The following is an 18409-nucleotide window of genomic DNA, read 5'->3' on the forward strand; positions in this document are numbered from 1 at the left end:
CTGCACTTAGGCGTATTGCTTTCATTATTGCCCTGATTCATGTCCTGTTTGCTGTCAGGGTCTGACTCTGAATCGGTAGTTTGACAGGTCGCGCCTGGAATTCTGAGGTAGAATACCCCTGAACATGGAAGCTCTACTTAGGGGTAATCGTCGGTGACGGATGCATGTTTCTTTTTAAAAGTTTTTTATTGACTGTTTTTACATAACAAATTATTCCAACAATTGTATTTTTCCCCATTTCCCCCCTCCCATTTCCCCCTCATACCCCTCCCCTCCCCCCTACGACTTCCCTCAGTTCCTCTTTCTGATTTATTAACACATATCATTCTCTGCATGTTATAAACATGTAAAAATCTCTATTTATTCAAAACCTGCCAAGGAGTCCAATTCATCTTGTTGTTTCTTTAAATACTTTGTAAAAGGTTCCTATTCTTCTTTAAAGTCACAGTTGTCCTTATCATGCAGTTTGTGTGTCAATTTTGCCAGTTCCGCATAGTCCATCAATTTCTTTTGCCACTGTTCTTTTGTCGGGGTTTCTTAATTCTTCCATCCTTGTGCTATTATGACTCTTTTGCCGTTGTCACGTACATAAATATGTTCTTCATTTTCCTTGGCAGGTCTTTTCCTACAATCCCTAACAAAAATGTTTCTGGCTTTTTTACAAATGTTCATTTGAACATTTTCTTCAACTCATATATCATTTCTCAGAATTTTTTTGATTTCTCTACAATCCCTTTTCCCTTACATTTCCAACAAATATTTGAGCTGGTTTATGCATGATTCTAGGGACGCGGGTGGCGCTGTGGGTTAAAGCCTCAGTGCCTAGGACTTGCCGATTGCATGGTCGGCAGTTCGAATCCCTGTGGGGATCCCAGCGCCTGCCAACCTAGCAGTTCGAAAGCACCTCCGGGTGCAAGTAGATAAACAGGGACCGCTTACCAGCGGGAAGGTAAACGGCGTTCCGTGTGCTGCGCTGGCTCGCCAGATGTGGCTTTGTCACGCTGGCCACGTGACCCGGAAGTGTCTGCGGACAGCGCTGGCTCCCGGCCTATAGAGTGAGATGAGCGCACAACCCTAGAGTCTGGCAAGACTGGCCCGAACGGGAAGGGGTACCTTTTATGCATGTTTCTAACCCTCTTTTAATACTGCCCAGGTTGCTGACAGCCCTGGTGAAACCGTTTTGACCTGGGCAGTTTCTTAAAATGTGTGTCACAAGAACAGAAAGAGTGATTGCTGCCATTTCCAGCAACTGATAAGCATCGCTGCTTCCGGCTGTGGCCTAGTAGCCATCGATAGCCCTCCTCTCCCCAAATTCGCCTGGTCCTCTTTTGAATTCATTTTTATTTGATTTTACAAATAGAAGTTTGTAACAGTACCAATTACATATCTGTACAAAGAGATTTCTCTGAATCTTGCGATTCCCCCCTCCATCCCTTCCATGGATTCTATTGTGAACATTTTCAACTACATATCATTTCATAATCTATATTTTGTATCCATCCGTATTATCCACAATACCTGTTACATTACAAGTGATATTAAAATCCTGCTGATTTTTTCATCTGCTTTCAGTGGCCTCCCAAGTAAATTATATATTTTCCCCCATTTATTTATTTTTTACTAACAAAACGTTTTATTTATAAAGAACTACAATTCAACACCAACGTAGAAAAGTTATTGGAAGTTTTGCAAGCACAAATTAAGTAACTGGCTTCATTCTTCACCCTTCAGACACCAATGGTAGAACTGGGAGCGATACCATTAAACCACTGCACATTTTCTTCTATAGGTTGAAAGATTAAAATAATAAGCAAAACTGTCTCAACAGCTATTTCTAGTTAGAAACACTCTGTAGACGAATAATATTGTCTCCTTTTAACATGATTCGACCTGGCTGTTTCCTTGATTTTGTCTTGGAGTGAATCTCCTCAGCATCATGCAGAACCAAGTTCATATATTCATCAAATCCCTCTTCATACAGCCACACCTGAATTCTGGACCTCTTCTGTAGGTATCTGAAGATGAGATTGATGGGCTGCACCATCGCTTTCTGTACCTTCTGTCCTTGGCCGGCAGCTGGGCTGGGAACGACCCCCGACAGGACGAGCCGACTTAGGCGGGACGGGGCAGCCCTTTTCCTCATTCTTTTAAAAAGTTTTTGTTGTCTTGGTTCCTGAACTTTCCGGTCAGCTTTGTCGTTTCGGCGTAATCCATCAGTTTAGTTTGCCCTTCCTCTCTGGTAGGGACTCTTTCGACTTTCGCCTGGTCATCTTTTGAAGCTGGCCAAGCTGCTGGCCCTCGCTGCCTCATGTGGCAGGGAGTTCCACAGTCCCACAAACGTCTAACATGTCTGATGTGACTGAGACACACACAGAGAGACAGCAGAAAAACCTCAAAACAACCCATCGGTGTGTCTTTTATTGCCCTGCTCTGTCCTCTGTCCGTTCCAGTCATGACACGGAGAGAGACTGTCGGTTTCCGCAGCTATATATAGTCCCAAGTGCGGTTGCCAGAGGGGAATGTAGGCCAAGCATCTCCAGGGTTTTTAAATTTTTTTTATTTTCACCCTCTCCTCCTCCCCCAGGACTTGGCGTTCTTTGGGAAGGCCGCAGCAAGGGTATAATTTTGGTTCGCGTATTCTTGCGGCCGTGTTGTTCTTACTCGCAGGGCCCAAAGGCCGGTTGCAAATCCCTCGGCCGTTCAGAGGAATTACAACGAAGGAGGGTCAGGCCCCTGGTTCCTTTCTAGGAATCTGATCGGCCTCTAGCTGTGCAGGGCAGCCTTCGCCAACCTCGTGCCCTCCAGAGGCTTTGAACTACAACTCCCATCAGCCCCAGCCTAGCACTGAAGGAAGGTGAGGACAGGTGACCTCACCTAGGCCCGAAGTCACCCCCACCAAAGCAGGCTCAAAGCTTCTCAAAGCTTCTCAAAATCATTTTCTCAGCAGCTAAGCATCAGAAACATTCCGCTCTGCTCTGTAGAGAACAGCCCATTGTTTCTCAGGCCTTTCTCATGCCTTCTGGCCTTGCTAAAGAACCACATTGCAACTTGCTTTCAGTCCAGGAACCATGCCAAAGCACAAGAATGAAACAACTGGAACACACTGAAACCCCCTGATCCCCTTTCCTGCCAAGAGTCCACAATAGTCCCAAGACAGCTTTCTGTACATGCTCAGGAACCTCAACATGGGGCAGGACTCCTGAGGGAGGAGAAAGGAGGAGGGAACTGGAAAGGGGTATATATGCTTGTGCACATGACTGTGGACTCGTGCATGCTTTTGTGGACTATCACACTTGCTCCTTCTACCAGTTCATGGATGGTAGAAATAAAACCTTTTTCTCTGAAACTATTCCTTGAGTGTCTGTTGACTCCCACTTCCCTTTCCCAGGCGCAATATTTTTCCCACCCGAGGGCAAAGCCTCATAAGGCTACAGCACCCTCCAGTCCAACCACCGGACTACAGTTCCTGTCTTCCAAAGCCTCTGGAGCTGCCGGGTTGGCAAAGGCTATCCTAAGCTATTTTGTAATCCTAGTATCCTTGCAGCTGTTAAATCCCTGTAGGTGAAATTGCATGCGCTGAACATTTAGGGGAGGTTTCAGCAAGCCACTCCAAAGAGAGGAGATGGAGGGCTGAGGCCAGGCCTAGACCTGATTTCTTCTTCCAACTGCTAGAAAGAATTTGATTTCTGCAGAAATTTGTTGGTGCTGCATTGTTTCTTCATTTGCAAAAGTAATTGCATGCCACTGCATCGTTAAAAAAATATACCAAAGTGGCTTACGGCATAAAATATAAGGCAATAAATACCACAAGAAAGGTAAAAACAGGCCTCAGTTAACCGTTGCAGATGGATGTACAGGTGAAACTCGGAAAATTAGAATATCGTGGAAAAGTTCGTTTATTTCAGTAATTCACCTTAAAAGGTGAAACTAATGTATGAGATAGACTGATGACATGCAAAGCGAGCTATGTCAAGCCTTTATTTGTTATAATTGTGATGTTTATGGCCTACAGCTGATGAAAACCCCAAATTAACCATCTCAGAAAATTAGAATATTAAATGGAATCAGCAAAACAAGGATTGCAAATAGAGCAATATTGGACCTCTGAGAAGTAGAAGCATGCATATGTACTCAGTACTTGGTTTGGGCCCCTTTTGCATCGATTACTGCCTCAATGCGGCGTGGCATGGATGCTATCAGCCTGTGGCACTGCAGAGGTGTTATGGAAGACCAGGAAGCTTCAATAGCAGCCTTCAGCTCTTCTGCATTCCTCGGTCTCATGTCTCTCATCTGTCTCTTGGCAATGCCCCATAGATTCTCTATGGGGTTCAGGTCAGGCGAGGTTGCTGGCCAATCAAGCACAGTAATCCCATGGGCACTGAACCAGGTATTGGTACTTTTGTCAGTGTGGGCAGGTGCCAAAGTCCTGCTGGAAAATGAAGTCAGCATCCCCATAAAGCTCGTCTGCAGAAGGAAGCATGAAGTGCTCCAAAATCTCCTGGTAGATGGCTGCGTTGACCCTGGACTTAATGAAGCACAGTGGACCAACACCAGCTGATGACATGGCTCCCCAAATCAACACAGACTGTGGAAACTTCACACTGGACTTCCAGCATCTGACATTGTGTGCCTCCCCATTCTTCCTCCAGACTCTGGGTCCTTGGTTTCCAAATGAGATGCAAAAGCTGCTCTCATCAGAAAAGAGATTGGGGGAGCCATGTCACTAGTTTTGTATACATTTTTATTTTTGCCTGGAAGACTGCATCACAAAATTCAGAGAAGGGCACACTTTGAGGGTTGGCTGAGTTCCACCCCAAGTGTGTGAATCATAGAGGGCAAATGAGCTTCGCTTGAAAATGTGAACACATTTCTCCCCGCATCTCTATGCGCAGCCGTGTGTTTCCATGGCAGGACAGAGCATCCTGGGCAGGCCCAGAGAATGCATGGCCCTGAAGGTGGTGATTGGTTTGCTGTACAGTTTAGCAAGGCCTTGGGGTTTCCAAGAATAGAGAGCCTTTCTTTCTTTCTTTCTTTCTTTCTTTCTTTCTTTCTTTCTTTCTCTCTCTCTCTCTCTCTCTCTCTCTCTCTCTCTCTCTCCCTCTCCCCCTCTCCCTCTCCTCCTCATTTTCTTTCTTTCTTTCTTTCTTTCTTTCTTTCTTTCTTTCTTTCTTTCTTTCTTTCTTTCTTTCTTTCTCTCTCTCTCTCTCTCTCTCTCTCTCTCTCTCTCTCTCTCTCTGTCTGTCTTCTCTTCTCTTCTCTTCTCTTCTCTTCTCTTCTCTTCTCTTCTCTTTCTCCCTTCCTCCTCCTCCTCCTCCTCCATCATCTTTCTTCTTCTTTTCTCTCTCTGCCCCCCCTTGCCCCTTCTTCTTCTTCTTCTTCTTCTTCTTCTTCTTCTTCTTCTCCTCCTCCTCCTCCTCCTCCTCCTCCTCTTTCTCTGCTCACAAAACCAGATGAGGAAGTGGTGAGATTGTGGCGGAAGCTGCCACCTCATTTTTCACAGCAGCTGCAGAGGCGGCTCAACCACCACACAGGTGTGACAGGAAGGGAAACTGAGTCAGTCCATGGGCAGGATCTGCTGGGCGGGTGAGTCCTTTAAAGCCCCCATTAGCATTTCCTTACCATTTTTAGCCTTTTCAACAGAAGAGCCTGCGATTCACACTTGTTCACATTTGGCACTACAGTTTTCAGTTTGAAAAGACGTGCCAAGACATTAAATTATGCCAAAGGAGCTCGAGATGCTGTACAAACAGTCCTCCACACACCATCCTCACAACAGCCCTGTGGCCAGCCCCAGGTCACTCAGTGAGTTTCATGGCTTAATTGGAAGATTTGAACCCTGGTCTCTCAGCCCCTAGCTAGACATTCTAAGCCAGGGGCCAGCAAACTTTTTCAGCAGGGGGCCGGTCAACTGTCCCTCAGACCTTGTGGGGGGCTGGACTATACTTTGGAAAAAAATATGAACGAATTCCTATGCCCCACAAATAACCTAGAGATGCATTTTAAATAAAAGGACACATTCTACTCATGTAAAAACATGCTGATTCCCGGACCATTTGTGGGCCGGATTTAGAAAACAATTGGGGGGGATCTGGCCCCCAGGCCTTAGTTTGCTTACCGCTGTTCTAAGCACTGCACCCCACTATCTCTAGATGCTTTGAAAATGAATTAGTTGTCTTTGAAATGAGTATTTTAGGATAAAGTACACTTAGAGATACATACGCTGAGATGAAATACAGTGGTACCCCGCAAGACGAATGCCTCGCAAGACGAAAAACTCGCTAGACGAAAGGGTTTTTCGTTTTCTGAGTTGCTTCGCAAGACGAATTTCCCTATGGGCTTGCTTCGCAAGACAAAAACGCCTTGCGCCTTTTTAAAAAAAACCGCCAATGCATTCCTATGGGAAACCGTCAATACACATTGGTGCTTCGCAAGACGAAAAAACTCGTAGAACGAAAAAACTCGCAGAACGAATTAATTTCGTCTTGCGGGGCACCACTGTACATATTTATCATGTGATAAATAGGACGTTTGGTGGATATTTTCACAGAACCATAGAACTGTCGAGTGGCAAGGGACCCCGAGGGTCATCTAGTCCAACCCCCTGCAATGCAAGAATCCAGTATCCTGTTCTCACGGTGGCCAACCAAATGCCCCAGTGGGAAACCTGTGAGCAGAATTCGAACACAGGAGCTCTCTCCGATCCTGCAACTGGTATTCAGAAACATTGCTACCTTCGACTGTGGAGGCAGAACAGAGCCATCATGTCTAGTCGCCATCAATGGCTCTGCCCTCAATGAATTTTCTTTTAAAACTTAAGGTCATCACTACCTCCAGTGGGAGGGAGTTCCATAGTTTAACTCAGGCCTAGGCAACCTTAAGCCCTTCAGATGTTTTGGCCTACAATTCCCATCATCCCTGACCACTGGTCCTGTTAGCTAGGGATCATGGGAGTTGTAGTCCAAAACATCTGGTGGGCTGAAGGTTGCCTAGGCCTGGTTTAACTCATAGTTTTAGTCTTCTTTCCTGAATATTTCAACAATCAGCTTTACCAAGGGTGGATCTACATGCAGGAAAAACACACACGCTGCAAATAAGTCAGAAATTAAACCGTTATAACAAAAGAAGAAAAAAAACGATATGGAAAAATTGCACAATTTTTTTGCTCTCCAGCGCCATCTGCTGTTGCATGTTTACAACGCATTTAAAACACCTTTTTGACTAATGTAGCTGAGTCCCGAGGGTCCACAAGTTGTAACGTTAAGAGAGGAGGAGGAAAACCTTTCGCTCTCTAACTTTATAAATGTTGACCTTGTCATCTCTTCGTCACCTTTCCCTCTAAACTAAAAAGTCCTGAACGCTGTTTGCCTAGGCTCTCTGCAGTTCACGTCTCAGAGCGCGAGAGCCCAGAGGATTCTGGGAAATCAGTGTGCGCGCACAAGTGATACTGTGCGAGTGTGTGTGTGTGTGCAAATGCTTCCCTCTCCCTTGCAGTCTCAAGGTCAGCTTGGTTTGGCCTTGAGCTCAGGGCTTAGATAAGTGACCAATAATTGTTTCCTTTTTTGCTTTTCTTTGGCTTGACCCTGCAGCAAAGGGGCCGCCTTCTGCCAGGGACGGATTTAACTCTTGGAGGCGTGAAAAATCCCCAGCGTTGGTGGTGGAGATCTAGGGCGGTTGCAGGACTCGCACTGCCGTACGGGACAGGAGTGGAACGTCGCCAGCAGGGCTAAATGCCAAGGGTGACATGGAGGGCTCTGTTATGCCAGGAATGGCGTGGCGAGAGTGAATTCAGTGTCGTTTTCTGGGGCACATCTGATTCCGATGGGCAGGGCTCAGTGGCTTTCTCCCTGTTTCTCTCTGTGTGTTTCTGCAATGTGTATTTGTGTGTGTGCATTTTGAAGCCTTGGCAAGCCCATCCTTACCGAGTGGCTGGCATTTTGAGAGGCAGCGCCGCGCAGTGGTTGGAGTGTCTGACTTGCTCAGTAAAATAATAATAATAATAATAATAATAATAATAATAATAATAATAATATTTATTTATACCCCGCCCTCCCCAGCCAAGACCGGGCTCAGGGCGGCTAACACCCGATATAAAAACAATTGATTGAAATACAACTTGAAAACAAGATTAAAATACAACATGAAAATGCAGCCTCATTTCAGTAGAAACTCAAAAACTTTTGGGGGATGAAAACGTCAAATCTTCACCAAGGCCAGCTATCCAGACTGGTCCTACATGGGCCACAAAAAAGCCAGGGAAGTCCCCAAATAGGCGTTCCATCACAGAAGGAGAAAGGAAAGAGGGGGAGGTGATCAAGTTGATTCCAAGCCAAAGGCCAGGTGGAACAACTCGGTCTTACAGGCTCTGCGGAAATAAATCAGATCCTGCAGGGCCCTGGTCTCATGAGACACAGCGTTCCACCAGGCCGGGGCCAGTGTTGAAAAGGCCCTGCCTCTGGTTGAGGCTAATCTGACTTCCTTAGGGCCCGGGACCTCTAGGGTGTTGCTATTTGTGGACCTTAAGGTCTTCCGTGGGGCATACAGGGAGAGGCGGTCCCGGAGCTATGAGGGTCCTAGGCTGTGATAAAACCATATTGCCTCTTTCTTTGCACTGCAGAAACCTTGCTCCTGGGCCTTCTCCCTCTCCCCCCACCCCTCTTTCCTGTGAAAACTCTTCCGCAGGCCAGCCTGGGCTGCCAGACACTTGGCTTGCCTTGCGAGGCTGACTCAGTCCTTTCTCCTCTCGCGGTTATTTTTTATTTTTAAACACCTGTTTGTCATCTGGTGCCTGGAAGCCGAAGGGCCTGTTTTCAGTCTCGGCTGGGGTGATGCATTTTGCAGTCACCCGGAGGTGGCGCAGGAAGCCGCGAAGGGTTGGGCGCCCCTTTCATTAGAGAAGTGTGCGGGTGCGAGAGAGAGAGAGAGAGAGAGAGAGAGAGAGAGACTCGCTTGTTTCTTTCCAACACACTGACCTTGCGCGACCTTCGACGAGTAGCTCCTGTTGATCTTCAGTGAAAAACATGGGAATGCATCATCTCTCCCCAAATTGCAGCATTCTGGATTTGCATGGCGATCTGTTAGGTGCACGGCAGCCCCTCTGTCCCAAATCAGGGTCTTTTAAAGCATTCAGTAAACATTCATGCTACTGAGTTGTCCTATACAGTCATAGTTCATGTTATATTTGCTTCAGGTTAAATCATTTCAGGTTGCGTCCCACGGCGACCCGGAAGTACTGGAAAAGGTTACTTCCGGGTTTCGCTGCTCGCGCATGCGCAGACGCGCAAAATGATGTAACGCGCATGTGCAGAAGCTGCGAATTGCGACCCACGCATGCGCAGACACGGGTTGCGTTCTTTTCAGATTGCGAACGGGCCTCCGGAACAGATCCCGTTCGCAACCAGAGGTACCACTGTATTGAGAAAGGGGGGGAAACAGCACTCTAGCTACACGGTGCATAATTTTCTATACTTCTCCCACCTGTTACTTGCCTCTCCTCTAAACCAGGGGTCGGCAAGGTTTATAGGCCATGGGCTGGATCACTCCCATGGAGAGCGTCCGCGGGCCGGACTGGCGCAGCTTGATACCCTAAATCGCATCTGTGTGTTGGGATACTGCCAGGGAGACAAAGTCCATCATGACTCCACGTCGTCTCCGGACGTCCATTGATCTCCCGTAGACACGCAGTATCAGCAATTAGCGACAGGAGCTCCAGAAATAGCTTCCCACATTCCAGAGCTGAGCACGCTCTTTCAGCAGATAATGCACAGCGAAAGATGCAGTCAGGAGAGCATTATTTACAAGTTTATTCAGCGTTGGTCAGAACAAAGAAAAACATGACTGCCTGCTTCAGAGTCTCCGGCAGAGAGAGAAACGAAAGCAAAGACACACAGAAACATCCTGTGAAAACAGGAAATACGCAGACTCTGTGACTCAAAGCCTGCTCCCTTTTAAGGTGGAACGGAAATATCGTAACACTGTGCATGTCCGCGGTGTCGGAAATTGCTTCTGCGCATGCCCAGATGCCAAAAATTGCACCTGCGCAGAAGTGATTTTTGGCGTCTGGACATGCGCAGACACGATTTCCTGTATCTGCGCATGCGCAGACGCAATTTCTGGCACCGCTTGGTGAGTCCCTGTGCCGTGCTGCACTGGTTTAGCGCAGCGTGCAGGGGACTCGCCAAATGAGCCGCTCGGTTCAGGGGCGGTTCGTGGGCCGGTAAAACAGTCTTCATGGGCTGCATCCAGCCCACGGGCCGCAGGTTGCTGACCCCTGCTCTAAACTGAGATAAAGCCCGAGTGCTTTTACTTTGCAGGGGACTTCTTGAAACTGGTGTTTATACATAGTCTGATTTCTATGCAAATCTGTGCCCTCTCTTTTCTTGCAGTGCATAACTGTCTAACTTTGGCAGGTATGAATATTCGCCTCCTTGCCTGCTCTGCAGGTCTTGGTGGAGCACAAGCTTAAAATGAGTCAACAGTTTGTGATGAAGCAGCAAAAAAAGCTAACATTATTCGAGGCCGCATCAACAGAAGTATAGTTCCAGATCGAGGGAAGTAGCTATGGGTTAAACTACAGAGCCTAGGACTTGCCGATCAGAAGGTCGGCGGTTCGAATCCCCGCGACAGGGTGAGCTCCCTTTGCTCGGTTCCTGCTCCTGCCCACCTAGCAGTTCAGAAGCACGTCAAAGTGCAAGTAGATAAATGGGTACCACTCCGGCGGTTCCGTGCGCTGCTCTGGTTCGCCAGAAGCGGCTTAGTCATGCTGGCCACATGACCAGGAAGCTGTACGCCGGCTCCCTCGGCCAGTAAAGCGAGATGAGTGTCACAACCCCAGAGTCGTCCACGACTGGACCTAATGGTCAGGGGTCCCTTTACCTTTACCTTTTATCCTGCCTTGGTCAGACCACACCCGGAATACTGTGTCCAGTTCTGGACACCACAATTTAAGAAGGATGTTGACAACCTGGAACATATGCAGAGGAGGGCAACCAAGATGATCAAAGGTCTGGAAACCTGGCCTTATGAGGAATGGTTGAAGGAGCTGGGTATATTTAGCCTGGGAAAGGAGACTGAGAATATATATGATAGCCATCTTCTAATATCTCAAGGGCTGTCACATGGAAGATGGAGCAAGCTTGTTTTCTCCTGCTCTGGAGGAGACCAATGGCTTCAAAATACAATAAAGGGGATTCTGACTAAGCATTTGGAAAAACTTTCTGACAGTAAGAGCTGTTCAGCAGTGGAACGGTCTCCCTCGGAAGATGGTGGACTCTCTTCCTTGGGGGTTTTTCAGCAGAGCTTGGATGGCCCTCTGTCATGGATGCAGGGCCATCTTACCCATAGGCGCTAGGGGTGTGGGGCACCTGGATGCTGGGCTCTCAGGGGCGCCAGGCCGAGAGTCCGGGGCCCGAGAGTTGAGTCCGGGGAAGAGCCCACCCATTGGTCGGAGCACTGCAACGGGCTCTTCTGCAGTGAGCGGCCCTGCGCCACCAGTTTGGGGGCGACCGAGCCACCAAGATGCTGAGGCAGCCGGCCGGCTCCGCCCTCCTGCACGCCTGGGACTGGGCAAGCTGGGTGTGTGTGTACTGGGCGGATCTTTGCACCCTGGCACCACATATGCTTAAGACAGCCCTGCATGGATGCTTTAGCTGAGATTCCTTCATTTGTTTTTTTTAATTTATTTAATCGCTTTTTCAATACAGACATCAACCACAAAAAACACATACAACAAAAACCACAATAACACTTGTCAGGGGTTCAGGAGCAGAGGCACAGGAGAGGGAGGAAATGGAGAGCGAAGGGGAGGAGTCCGAAGGAAATGTCAGCGATGACAGCGATCCGAGGTCTCTGAGTCTTTCGAGTGAATCAGAGGATTCACAAAAAGGGGCTCCCATGGTCAGGGCAAGGGGAGTACCCAGGGGGGCACTTCAGGGAGAAGGGGCCAGAGGGGACTCAGAGAGCAGCAGTTGGAAATCCGGACCAGCGTCCACACCAGAGTGCAGTAGGGGGGAGGAGTCCCAGGCATCGGGATCAGGCGGCGCACTACCAGCGGGAGAACAGGAGGCAGGATTGACCACGCCTCCGTCAGGGAGCGAGGAAACGGTTAAGAGGAAGGTTAAACGCGCGCGCCAAGTTCAAATGTACAGGAAGGCGGCACAGTTGGCAGCCCGGGTAGGGAGCCAAGTCCTAAAGCCCGCCGAAGAGAGCGGGAGGAGTCTGGGGGGTCAACGTCTGCGTCTGAGGAGTCCAGGAGGGAGGAGACCCCGGGGGGCAGCAGGACCCAGAGGAGAAAGGAGAGAAGGAAGAGGTGGAGTAGGATTAGAGTCTTAAACTGGTGTACAGGGGGCGAGGATTCAGATGGAGCTTCGCCAGTCTAGACCCTGGACGTAGAGCTGGGGTGCTGAGGCTTGGAAATGGAAACTATTCTTCAATAAAGACTTTGATACTTTATTACCGGCTAGCGTTGGTCCTTTGTGAGCTGGGACCAGGAGCCAGCTCTGACAACACTAATAATACAATTTAACATTTCAGATTTGTACAGATATACCTATAACTACACCTTTTTAACAATATTTCCCCACCTCTCCTCCCCCTACTTCCCACCATTTTCTGCCTTATCGCTTAAGTATTCCTTCCAGATTTCTTCATATTTATCCATTCTTATTTTGCGTTGATATGCAATTTGTTCGTATGTAACTAGTCTGTCCATATTGTCAATCTATGTGCTCAATGGGATCTTTTTGCGGCTCTTCCAATTCATCAAAACAATTTTTTTTGCTTCTAATATGGCACGGTACATCCATTTTTTTTGACTCCTTGTAATCTCCCACGTTTTCGGTATATAATTTAGAATTAGATTCAAATCCCCTAAATAACTGTTTCTTTTTATTACTCTTGCTATATATATCCTTACCTCGCACCAAAATGATCTTATCACCGGGCAGTTAATCATCATATGTACCAAGTTTGCATTTTTACTTCCACATCTCCAGCAGTTGTCTGCATTTGTTATGCTGAGATTCCTTCATTGCAGGGGGTTCGACTAGATAACTCTTGAGGTCCCGCCCAACTCTACAGTTCTTTGATTCATTGCACCTGGGTGCCAGTGGACTGATATTCTTTGCTGCAGGAATTATCCCTTTGGGTACAATGAGATTCTGCCTTACCTCCTGTGACATTTTGCCTCTTGTGTCATTGCTGGAGGAGGTCATCTAGAGATTTGAGGTGCACTGTCTGTGCCGGGCAGGTGACACCCAAATCTCTTCCTCCTTTCTTTCTGTGTCAGGTGTGCTGGCATCAGGGGGCTACCTGGCTGGCAGAGGTTTCCCATCCTTTGCCCAGAATTGGGGAACTTGCTGGAAGCTGGCATCAGAAAAGGTGTCCGGTGTGAGCTGATATCTCTCCTTCTCTCTCTCTTCTGCAGACTCCATTTCCTGCCCGTGGAGAGGTAGCAGTGACTGTGGAAGGCAAGGATCTCTTTTTGGTGCTGGAAAGAAACCAGTAAGTATTATGTGCCTGTCGAAGAGCCCACTTATGAACTCCTAGAGGGTCAAATTCCTGCACCCAGAAATGCCGTATTTTTTGCTCTATAAGAGTCACTTTTTCCCTCCTAAAAAATAAGGGGAAATGTGTGTGCGTCTTATGGAGCAAATGCAGGCTGCGCAGCTATCCCGGAAGCCAGAACAGCAAGAGGGATTGGTGCTTTCACTGCACAGCGATCCCTCTTGCTGTTCTGGCTTCTGAGATTCAGAATATTTTTTTTTCTTGCTTTCCTCCTCCACAAACTAGGTGCGTCTTGTGGTCTGGTGCGTCTTATAGAGCGAAAAATATGGTATATTGTGCCAACGGAGTCTTGTACCTTGCGGAGTTTGTTCTGCTCCTGCCGGGGATGAAAGGGGCCGAGTGCTCCTGTGTTCGAATTCTGCTTGCAGACATCAGGATGGCCACTGTGAGAACAGGATGCTGGACTAGGTGGGCCATTGGCCTGATCCAGCAAAGGCCCTTCTTGCAGTCTTAAAAATGTGCTGTCGAGGGTGTGTTTTGGGGAATGCAAATATTCTTTAAAAGTTGGTCTATTTTTTTAAAACTGTTCCGGCCCAGGACGTGACACCAGAGCTTCCAGAAATGGCTGGCTCGCCCGACATACCTTGCAGTAACACCCTGTTGCAAAAACACCAGCTCCTTTTGATTTGAGCCACGGCTCGGAGCTCTCAGCAGGAGTGTGCATGTTCCTTGCGGAAAGCTGAGCCCTCGGCTGTAGCAGAGATGAATTCCTGCTGAGTCTGGGCTGGGACATTGGTGGGCTTTGCCAGGTCAGTTTCTCTGGCTTCCTGAAAGGATAAGATCAGGCCAAGGGCCCACCTGGTCCCGAATCCTGTTCTCGCAGTGGCCAAAGGGAAACCAACAAGCAGGATTCGAACAGAAGACCCCTTTCTCCTCCTGTGGCTTCCAGCAGCTGTTATTCAGAAGCTTTGCAGCCTCCATAAATCTGTCAAATGCTTTTTCCAGCCCTCCAGCCTGGTGCCCATCACTGCATCCTGAGGCAGGCAGTTCCACAGTTTAACCCCTGACAAATCCACAGGTGGCAGACATGCCCATTTTCCATCAGCAATGTCTAGGCAACATGATGACCATGCACATACACAATAGACAATCTTTATAGAATTCCTTCAGACCGTAAGAAGTACAAAATGAAATCTTTAGTCCCAAAGTCTCTGAAAATCTCTAAATGAAGCGAGGTACCAGACTTTATACGATGAAAGACAAGCTGTGAAGCTTTGTGTATTCAGCAAATATATGTCCAACACTGAACAATGATTCCGGATATTGACTACTGTTTCGTAGAATTCTTCGTCAGCGTGGTGGGAGGATATAGAATATATAGAGGAGTGCCTTGCCAAGGCAGTTACCAGGACATCAGAGCATTGCTTGGCACCCAAAAGACTACTGTCCATGAAGCTCTGCCTCTATAGTCAGAAGCAGCAATGCTGAGGGATGCAGGTGGCGCTGTGGTCTAAACCACTGAGCCTCTTGGGCTTGCCGATCGGAAGGTCGGCAGTTCGAATCCCCGCAATGGAGTGAGCTCCCGTTGCTCTGTCCCAGCTCCTGCCAACCTAGCAGTTTGAAAGCACACCAGTGCAAGTAGATAAATAGGTACCACTGTGGCGGGAAGGTAAATGGTGTTTCCGTCACGGTGGTTTCTGTCATGGTGTCCCTTTGCACCAGAAGTGGTTTTGCCATGCTGGCCACATGACCCAGAAAGCTGTTTGTGGACAAACACCAGATCCCTCAGCCTGAAAAATGAGTTGCCTTTGACTGGACTTAACCGTCCAGGGGTCCTTGACCTTTTACCATACATACTGGAAACCGCAGGAGCAGAGAGTTGCTTTTGGGCTTGGATCATGCTCGCTGGTTTCCTATAGTGGGCATCTGGTTGGCCGCAGAACAGGACCCTGGACTAGATGGGCCATTTGGGCCTGATGCATATTGGTGTTTTCGAAAAGAAAAAGTCCTCCTCTTATAACTCTCAGGAGTGTCTTGCCAAGGACATCAGAGCATCGCTCTGCACCTAAAAGACGTAACAGATTACAGTGGTACCTTCAGGTTACATACGCTTCAGAAATAGTGCTTCAGGTTAAGAACTTTGCTTCAGGATGAGAACAGAAATTGTGCTCCGGTGGCAGCAGGAGGCCCCATTAGCTAAAGTGGTGCTTCAGGTTAAGAACAGTTTCAGGTTAAGAACGGACCTCCGGAACGAATTAAGTACTCAACCCGAGGTACCACTGTAATCATTAGGGTGTGAAATGAAGAGAGACATTGTAGTTGCCTCCTGCAACCTGCAGCCCTGCAGATCTGGAGGGCGCTGGGTTGGCAAAGCCTGATTTGCAAGATTAACAGTCTGAACTGGAGTCTGCCCGGAAGCCTCCTTGCCACTGCCGCCCCGGATCACCTTCCCTTTTGGCCGCCAACTGCAGCCCCGTCGAAATGCACGGTTGTGAAAACATACAAGAACGGAGCTGGTTTTGATTTGGGGGGAAGTTGAGCTCACAAGGAGAGAAAGAGCCTGACAGGCTTGCTTGAGTTTCTGCCGTCAGGGCACGGCCACGTCCTGCAAACTGGGGGGAATTTGCAGCTGGGGAAAGGGGGGGGGGGTTCTCTTGGTGTGCCATGGCAGGGAGACAACCAGGACCAGGTGAACTTGAAGAAGTGGCAGTATGTGCCGTTGGAAAAGAATGTGTTTTTCTCTTCTGAGGAAAGGAAGGAGCAATGAGTCAACTTGTTGCTTTGCAGTGGTCAGTCTGCATCTGTGCTTCGACAATATCCATGCTAGCGGGAGCTGGCAGGAGCTGTATTGCAAATCAAGGGGACCCCAGGTTACGGTTTTAAGAATGCTCCCTTTCAACACATTTCTGGATGTCGGCTCCTAAGATGAAGAACAGTGGGGCTCGCTATGGAAATCATAACCACTGCATGATCAAGCTCAGTTGGATAGATCATTCGGTTCACGCATGAGGGTGATAATGCCAAGGTTGCAGGTTCGAACCCCGTAGGCCGTGCCGGATTTAGGTATAAGCTAAACAAGGGACGCGGGTGGCGCTGTGGGTTAAACCACAGAGCCTAGGACTTGCCGATCAGAAGGTCAGCGGTTCGAATCCCCGCGACGGGGTGAGTTGCCATTGCTTGGTCCCTGCTCCTGCCAACCTAGCAATTCGAAAGCATGTCAAAGATCAAGTAGATAAATCAAGTAGGTACCGCTCCAGCGGGAAGGTAAATGGTGTTTCCGTGCACTGCTCTGGTTCGCCAGAAGCGGCTTAGTCATCCTGGCCACATGACCCGGAAGCTGTACGCCGGCTCCCTCGGCCAATAAAGCGAGATGAGTGTCGCAACCCCAGAGTCAGCCACGACTGGACCTAATGGTCAGGGGTGCATTTACCTTTTAAAACAAGCTATAGCTTAGGGTCCCACTCTCTTGGGGGCCCCCAAAAAATTAAAAGGAAAAAACCTGGATGTACATGTTGAATAGTGGGTAGACATGGCAGACGACACAGCGATTTCTCCAAAGCAGCTCTTTATTTTGTAAGCTGGAACAGAACTGAACAGCAAACAGCTCAGCCGGCCTGCTTTTATAGGCAGCCGGCTGTCGACAATGTAGCAACAACAACCCAGGGTTTCCCGCCTAAACTAACTGATGTGGACCTGAGTGAAAACTACATACACAATACTCCTGGTGGCCAGGGCGAGAGCTTCAGTACATAACAGTACATTTCCAAAATTTAAAATAAAAAACAAACAAAACCTACATACAGCAACAGTGTTTTGTATTGTGTAGGCTCCTATGATGTAAATAATGGTCCTCGCCTGCTCCCTAAAATATCACTGGTTTGCTCATTTCTATATATAGGGTGCCTACATTCTGCATGGACTGGTTGCATGGCAACGTGTGCAAATAGCTTTAGATACCTCTTAGGTCCATAAATTACCATATAGCATATATTCAACACAGAAAACAGCGACAATTTGTTGTTGACAAAGGACAGCTGGACATATAAAGGGGCCCCATTACCTTCAGTAGCTTAGGGCCTCATCAAACCTAAATCCGGCCCTTCTCGCAGGCAACAGCTTCATTTTCCTGCATTGTGGAGGGTTGGACTAGATGATCCTTAGGGTCCCTTCCAACCCCACAATTCTATGATTTTAAGATATGCAAACGTCAGCAATCTTTGGAAATGTGCATAATCGATCTTCACAGTTGATAGCAAGTCTTCTTCTGGGTCTGTTTGAGTAGCCAGACGTCAGCAAACTTTTTCAGCAGGGGGCCGGTTCACTGTCCCTCAGACCTTGTGGGGGGCTGGACTATGTTTTTTTTTGGGGGGGGGGGGGATGAACGAATTCCTATGCCCCACAAATAACCCAGAGATGCATTTTAAATAAAAGGACACATTCTACTCATGTAAAAACACGCTGATTCCCGGACCGTCCACCGGCCTGATTTAGAAGGTGATTGGGCCGGATCCGGCCCCCGGGCCTTAGTTTGCCTACCCATGGAGTAGCTCTTCTGTGAATTGGGGATAATTAAGACACAGGGCTCTGGGTGACAAGAGTTAAATAGATAGAAAGGGAGGAACCAAGTTATAAAAGAGGTTTGTTTAAAGCATAGACAGAGAGAAGTGACTAATTATATTACAATGAGGTTTTGTTTCCATTCCTTGGCCCTCCCCACACTTTTCTGCCTCCAGGGATGAAATTACACCCATCCCCACCATGCGGGAGTTTTCCAAACCCAGCTGTTTGGCTTGGGCCAGCCCAATGTAGATGCTGTCCTAGCTATTACTATTGGTACTGATTAATTTCTGTGCTGCAAACTTGTGCCAAATATAAATCTGTAGGGTGTACAGAATCCCGATTAAAACCA

At 48.0% G+C, this 18409-nt stretch overlaps 2 protein-coding genes across 3 annotated transcripts in view; one reads left to right on the forward strand and one right to left on the reverse strand.

Annotated features, from left to right (window-relative positions):
• ADAM33 (ADAM metallopeptidase domain 33) overlaps nucleotides 1-18409 on the forward strand; it is a 92591-nt gene that overhangs the window by 15931 nt on the left and 58251 nt on the right. For both annotated transcript variants that reach the window (XR_014501816.1, XM_083398283.1), the window contains exon 3: nucleotides 13421-13497. Coding sequence is in view for 1 of the 2 variants with exons in the window: in XM_083398283.1 (XP_083254409.1) it covers nucleotides 13421-13497 (77 nt within the window). In the remaining variant the exon portion in view is untranslated. The remainder of the gene's footprint in view (nucleotides 1-13420; nucleotides 13498-18409) is intronic.
• LOC310685088 (small nuclear ribonucleoprotein E-like) lies at nucleotides 1673-2190 on the reverse strand. Its single transcript, XM_083456714.1, has one exon. It carries the CDS (start codon nucleotides 2141-2143, stop codon nucleotides 1835-1837), a length of 309 nt encoding a protein of 102 aa, XP_083312840.1. The 5' UTR covers nucleotides 2144-2190; the 3' UTR covers nucleotides 1673-1834.

Source organism: Podarcis tiliguerta (assembly GCF_965153285.1).
Source record: "Podarcis tiliguerta genome assembly, chromosome: 9".
Lineage (NCBI taxonomy): Eukaryota > Metazoa > Chordata > Lepidosauria > Squamata > Lacertidae > Podarcis > Podarcis tiliguerta.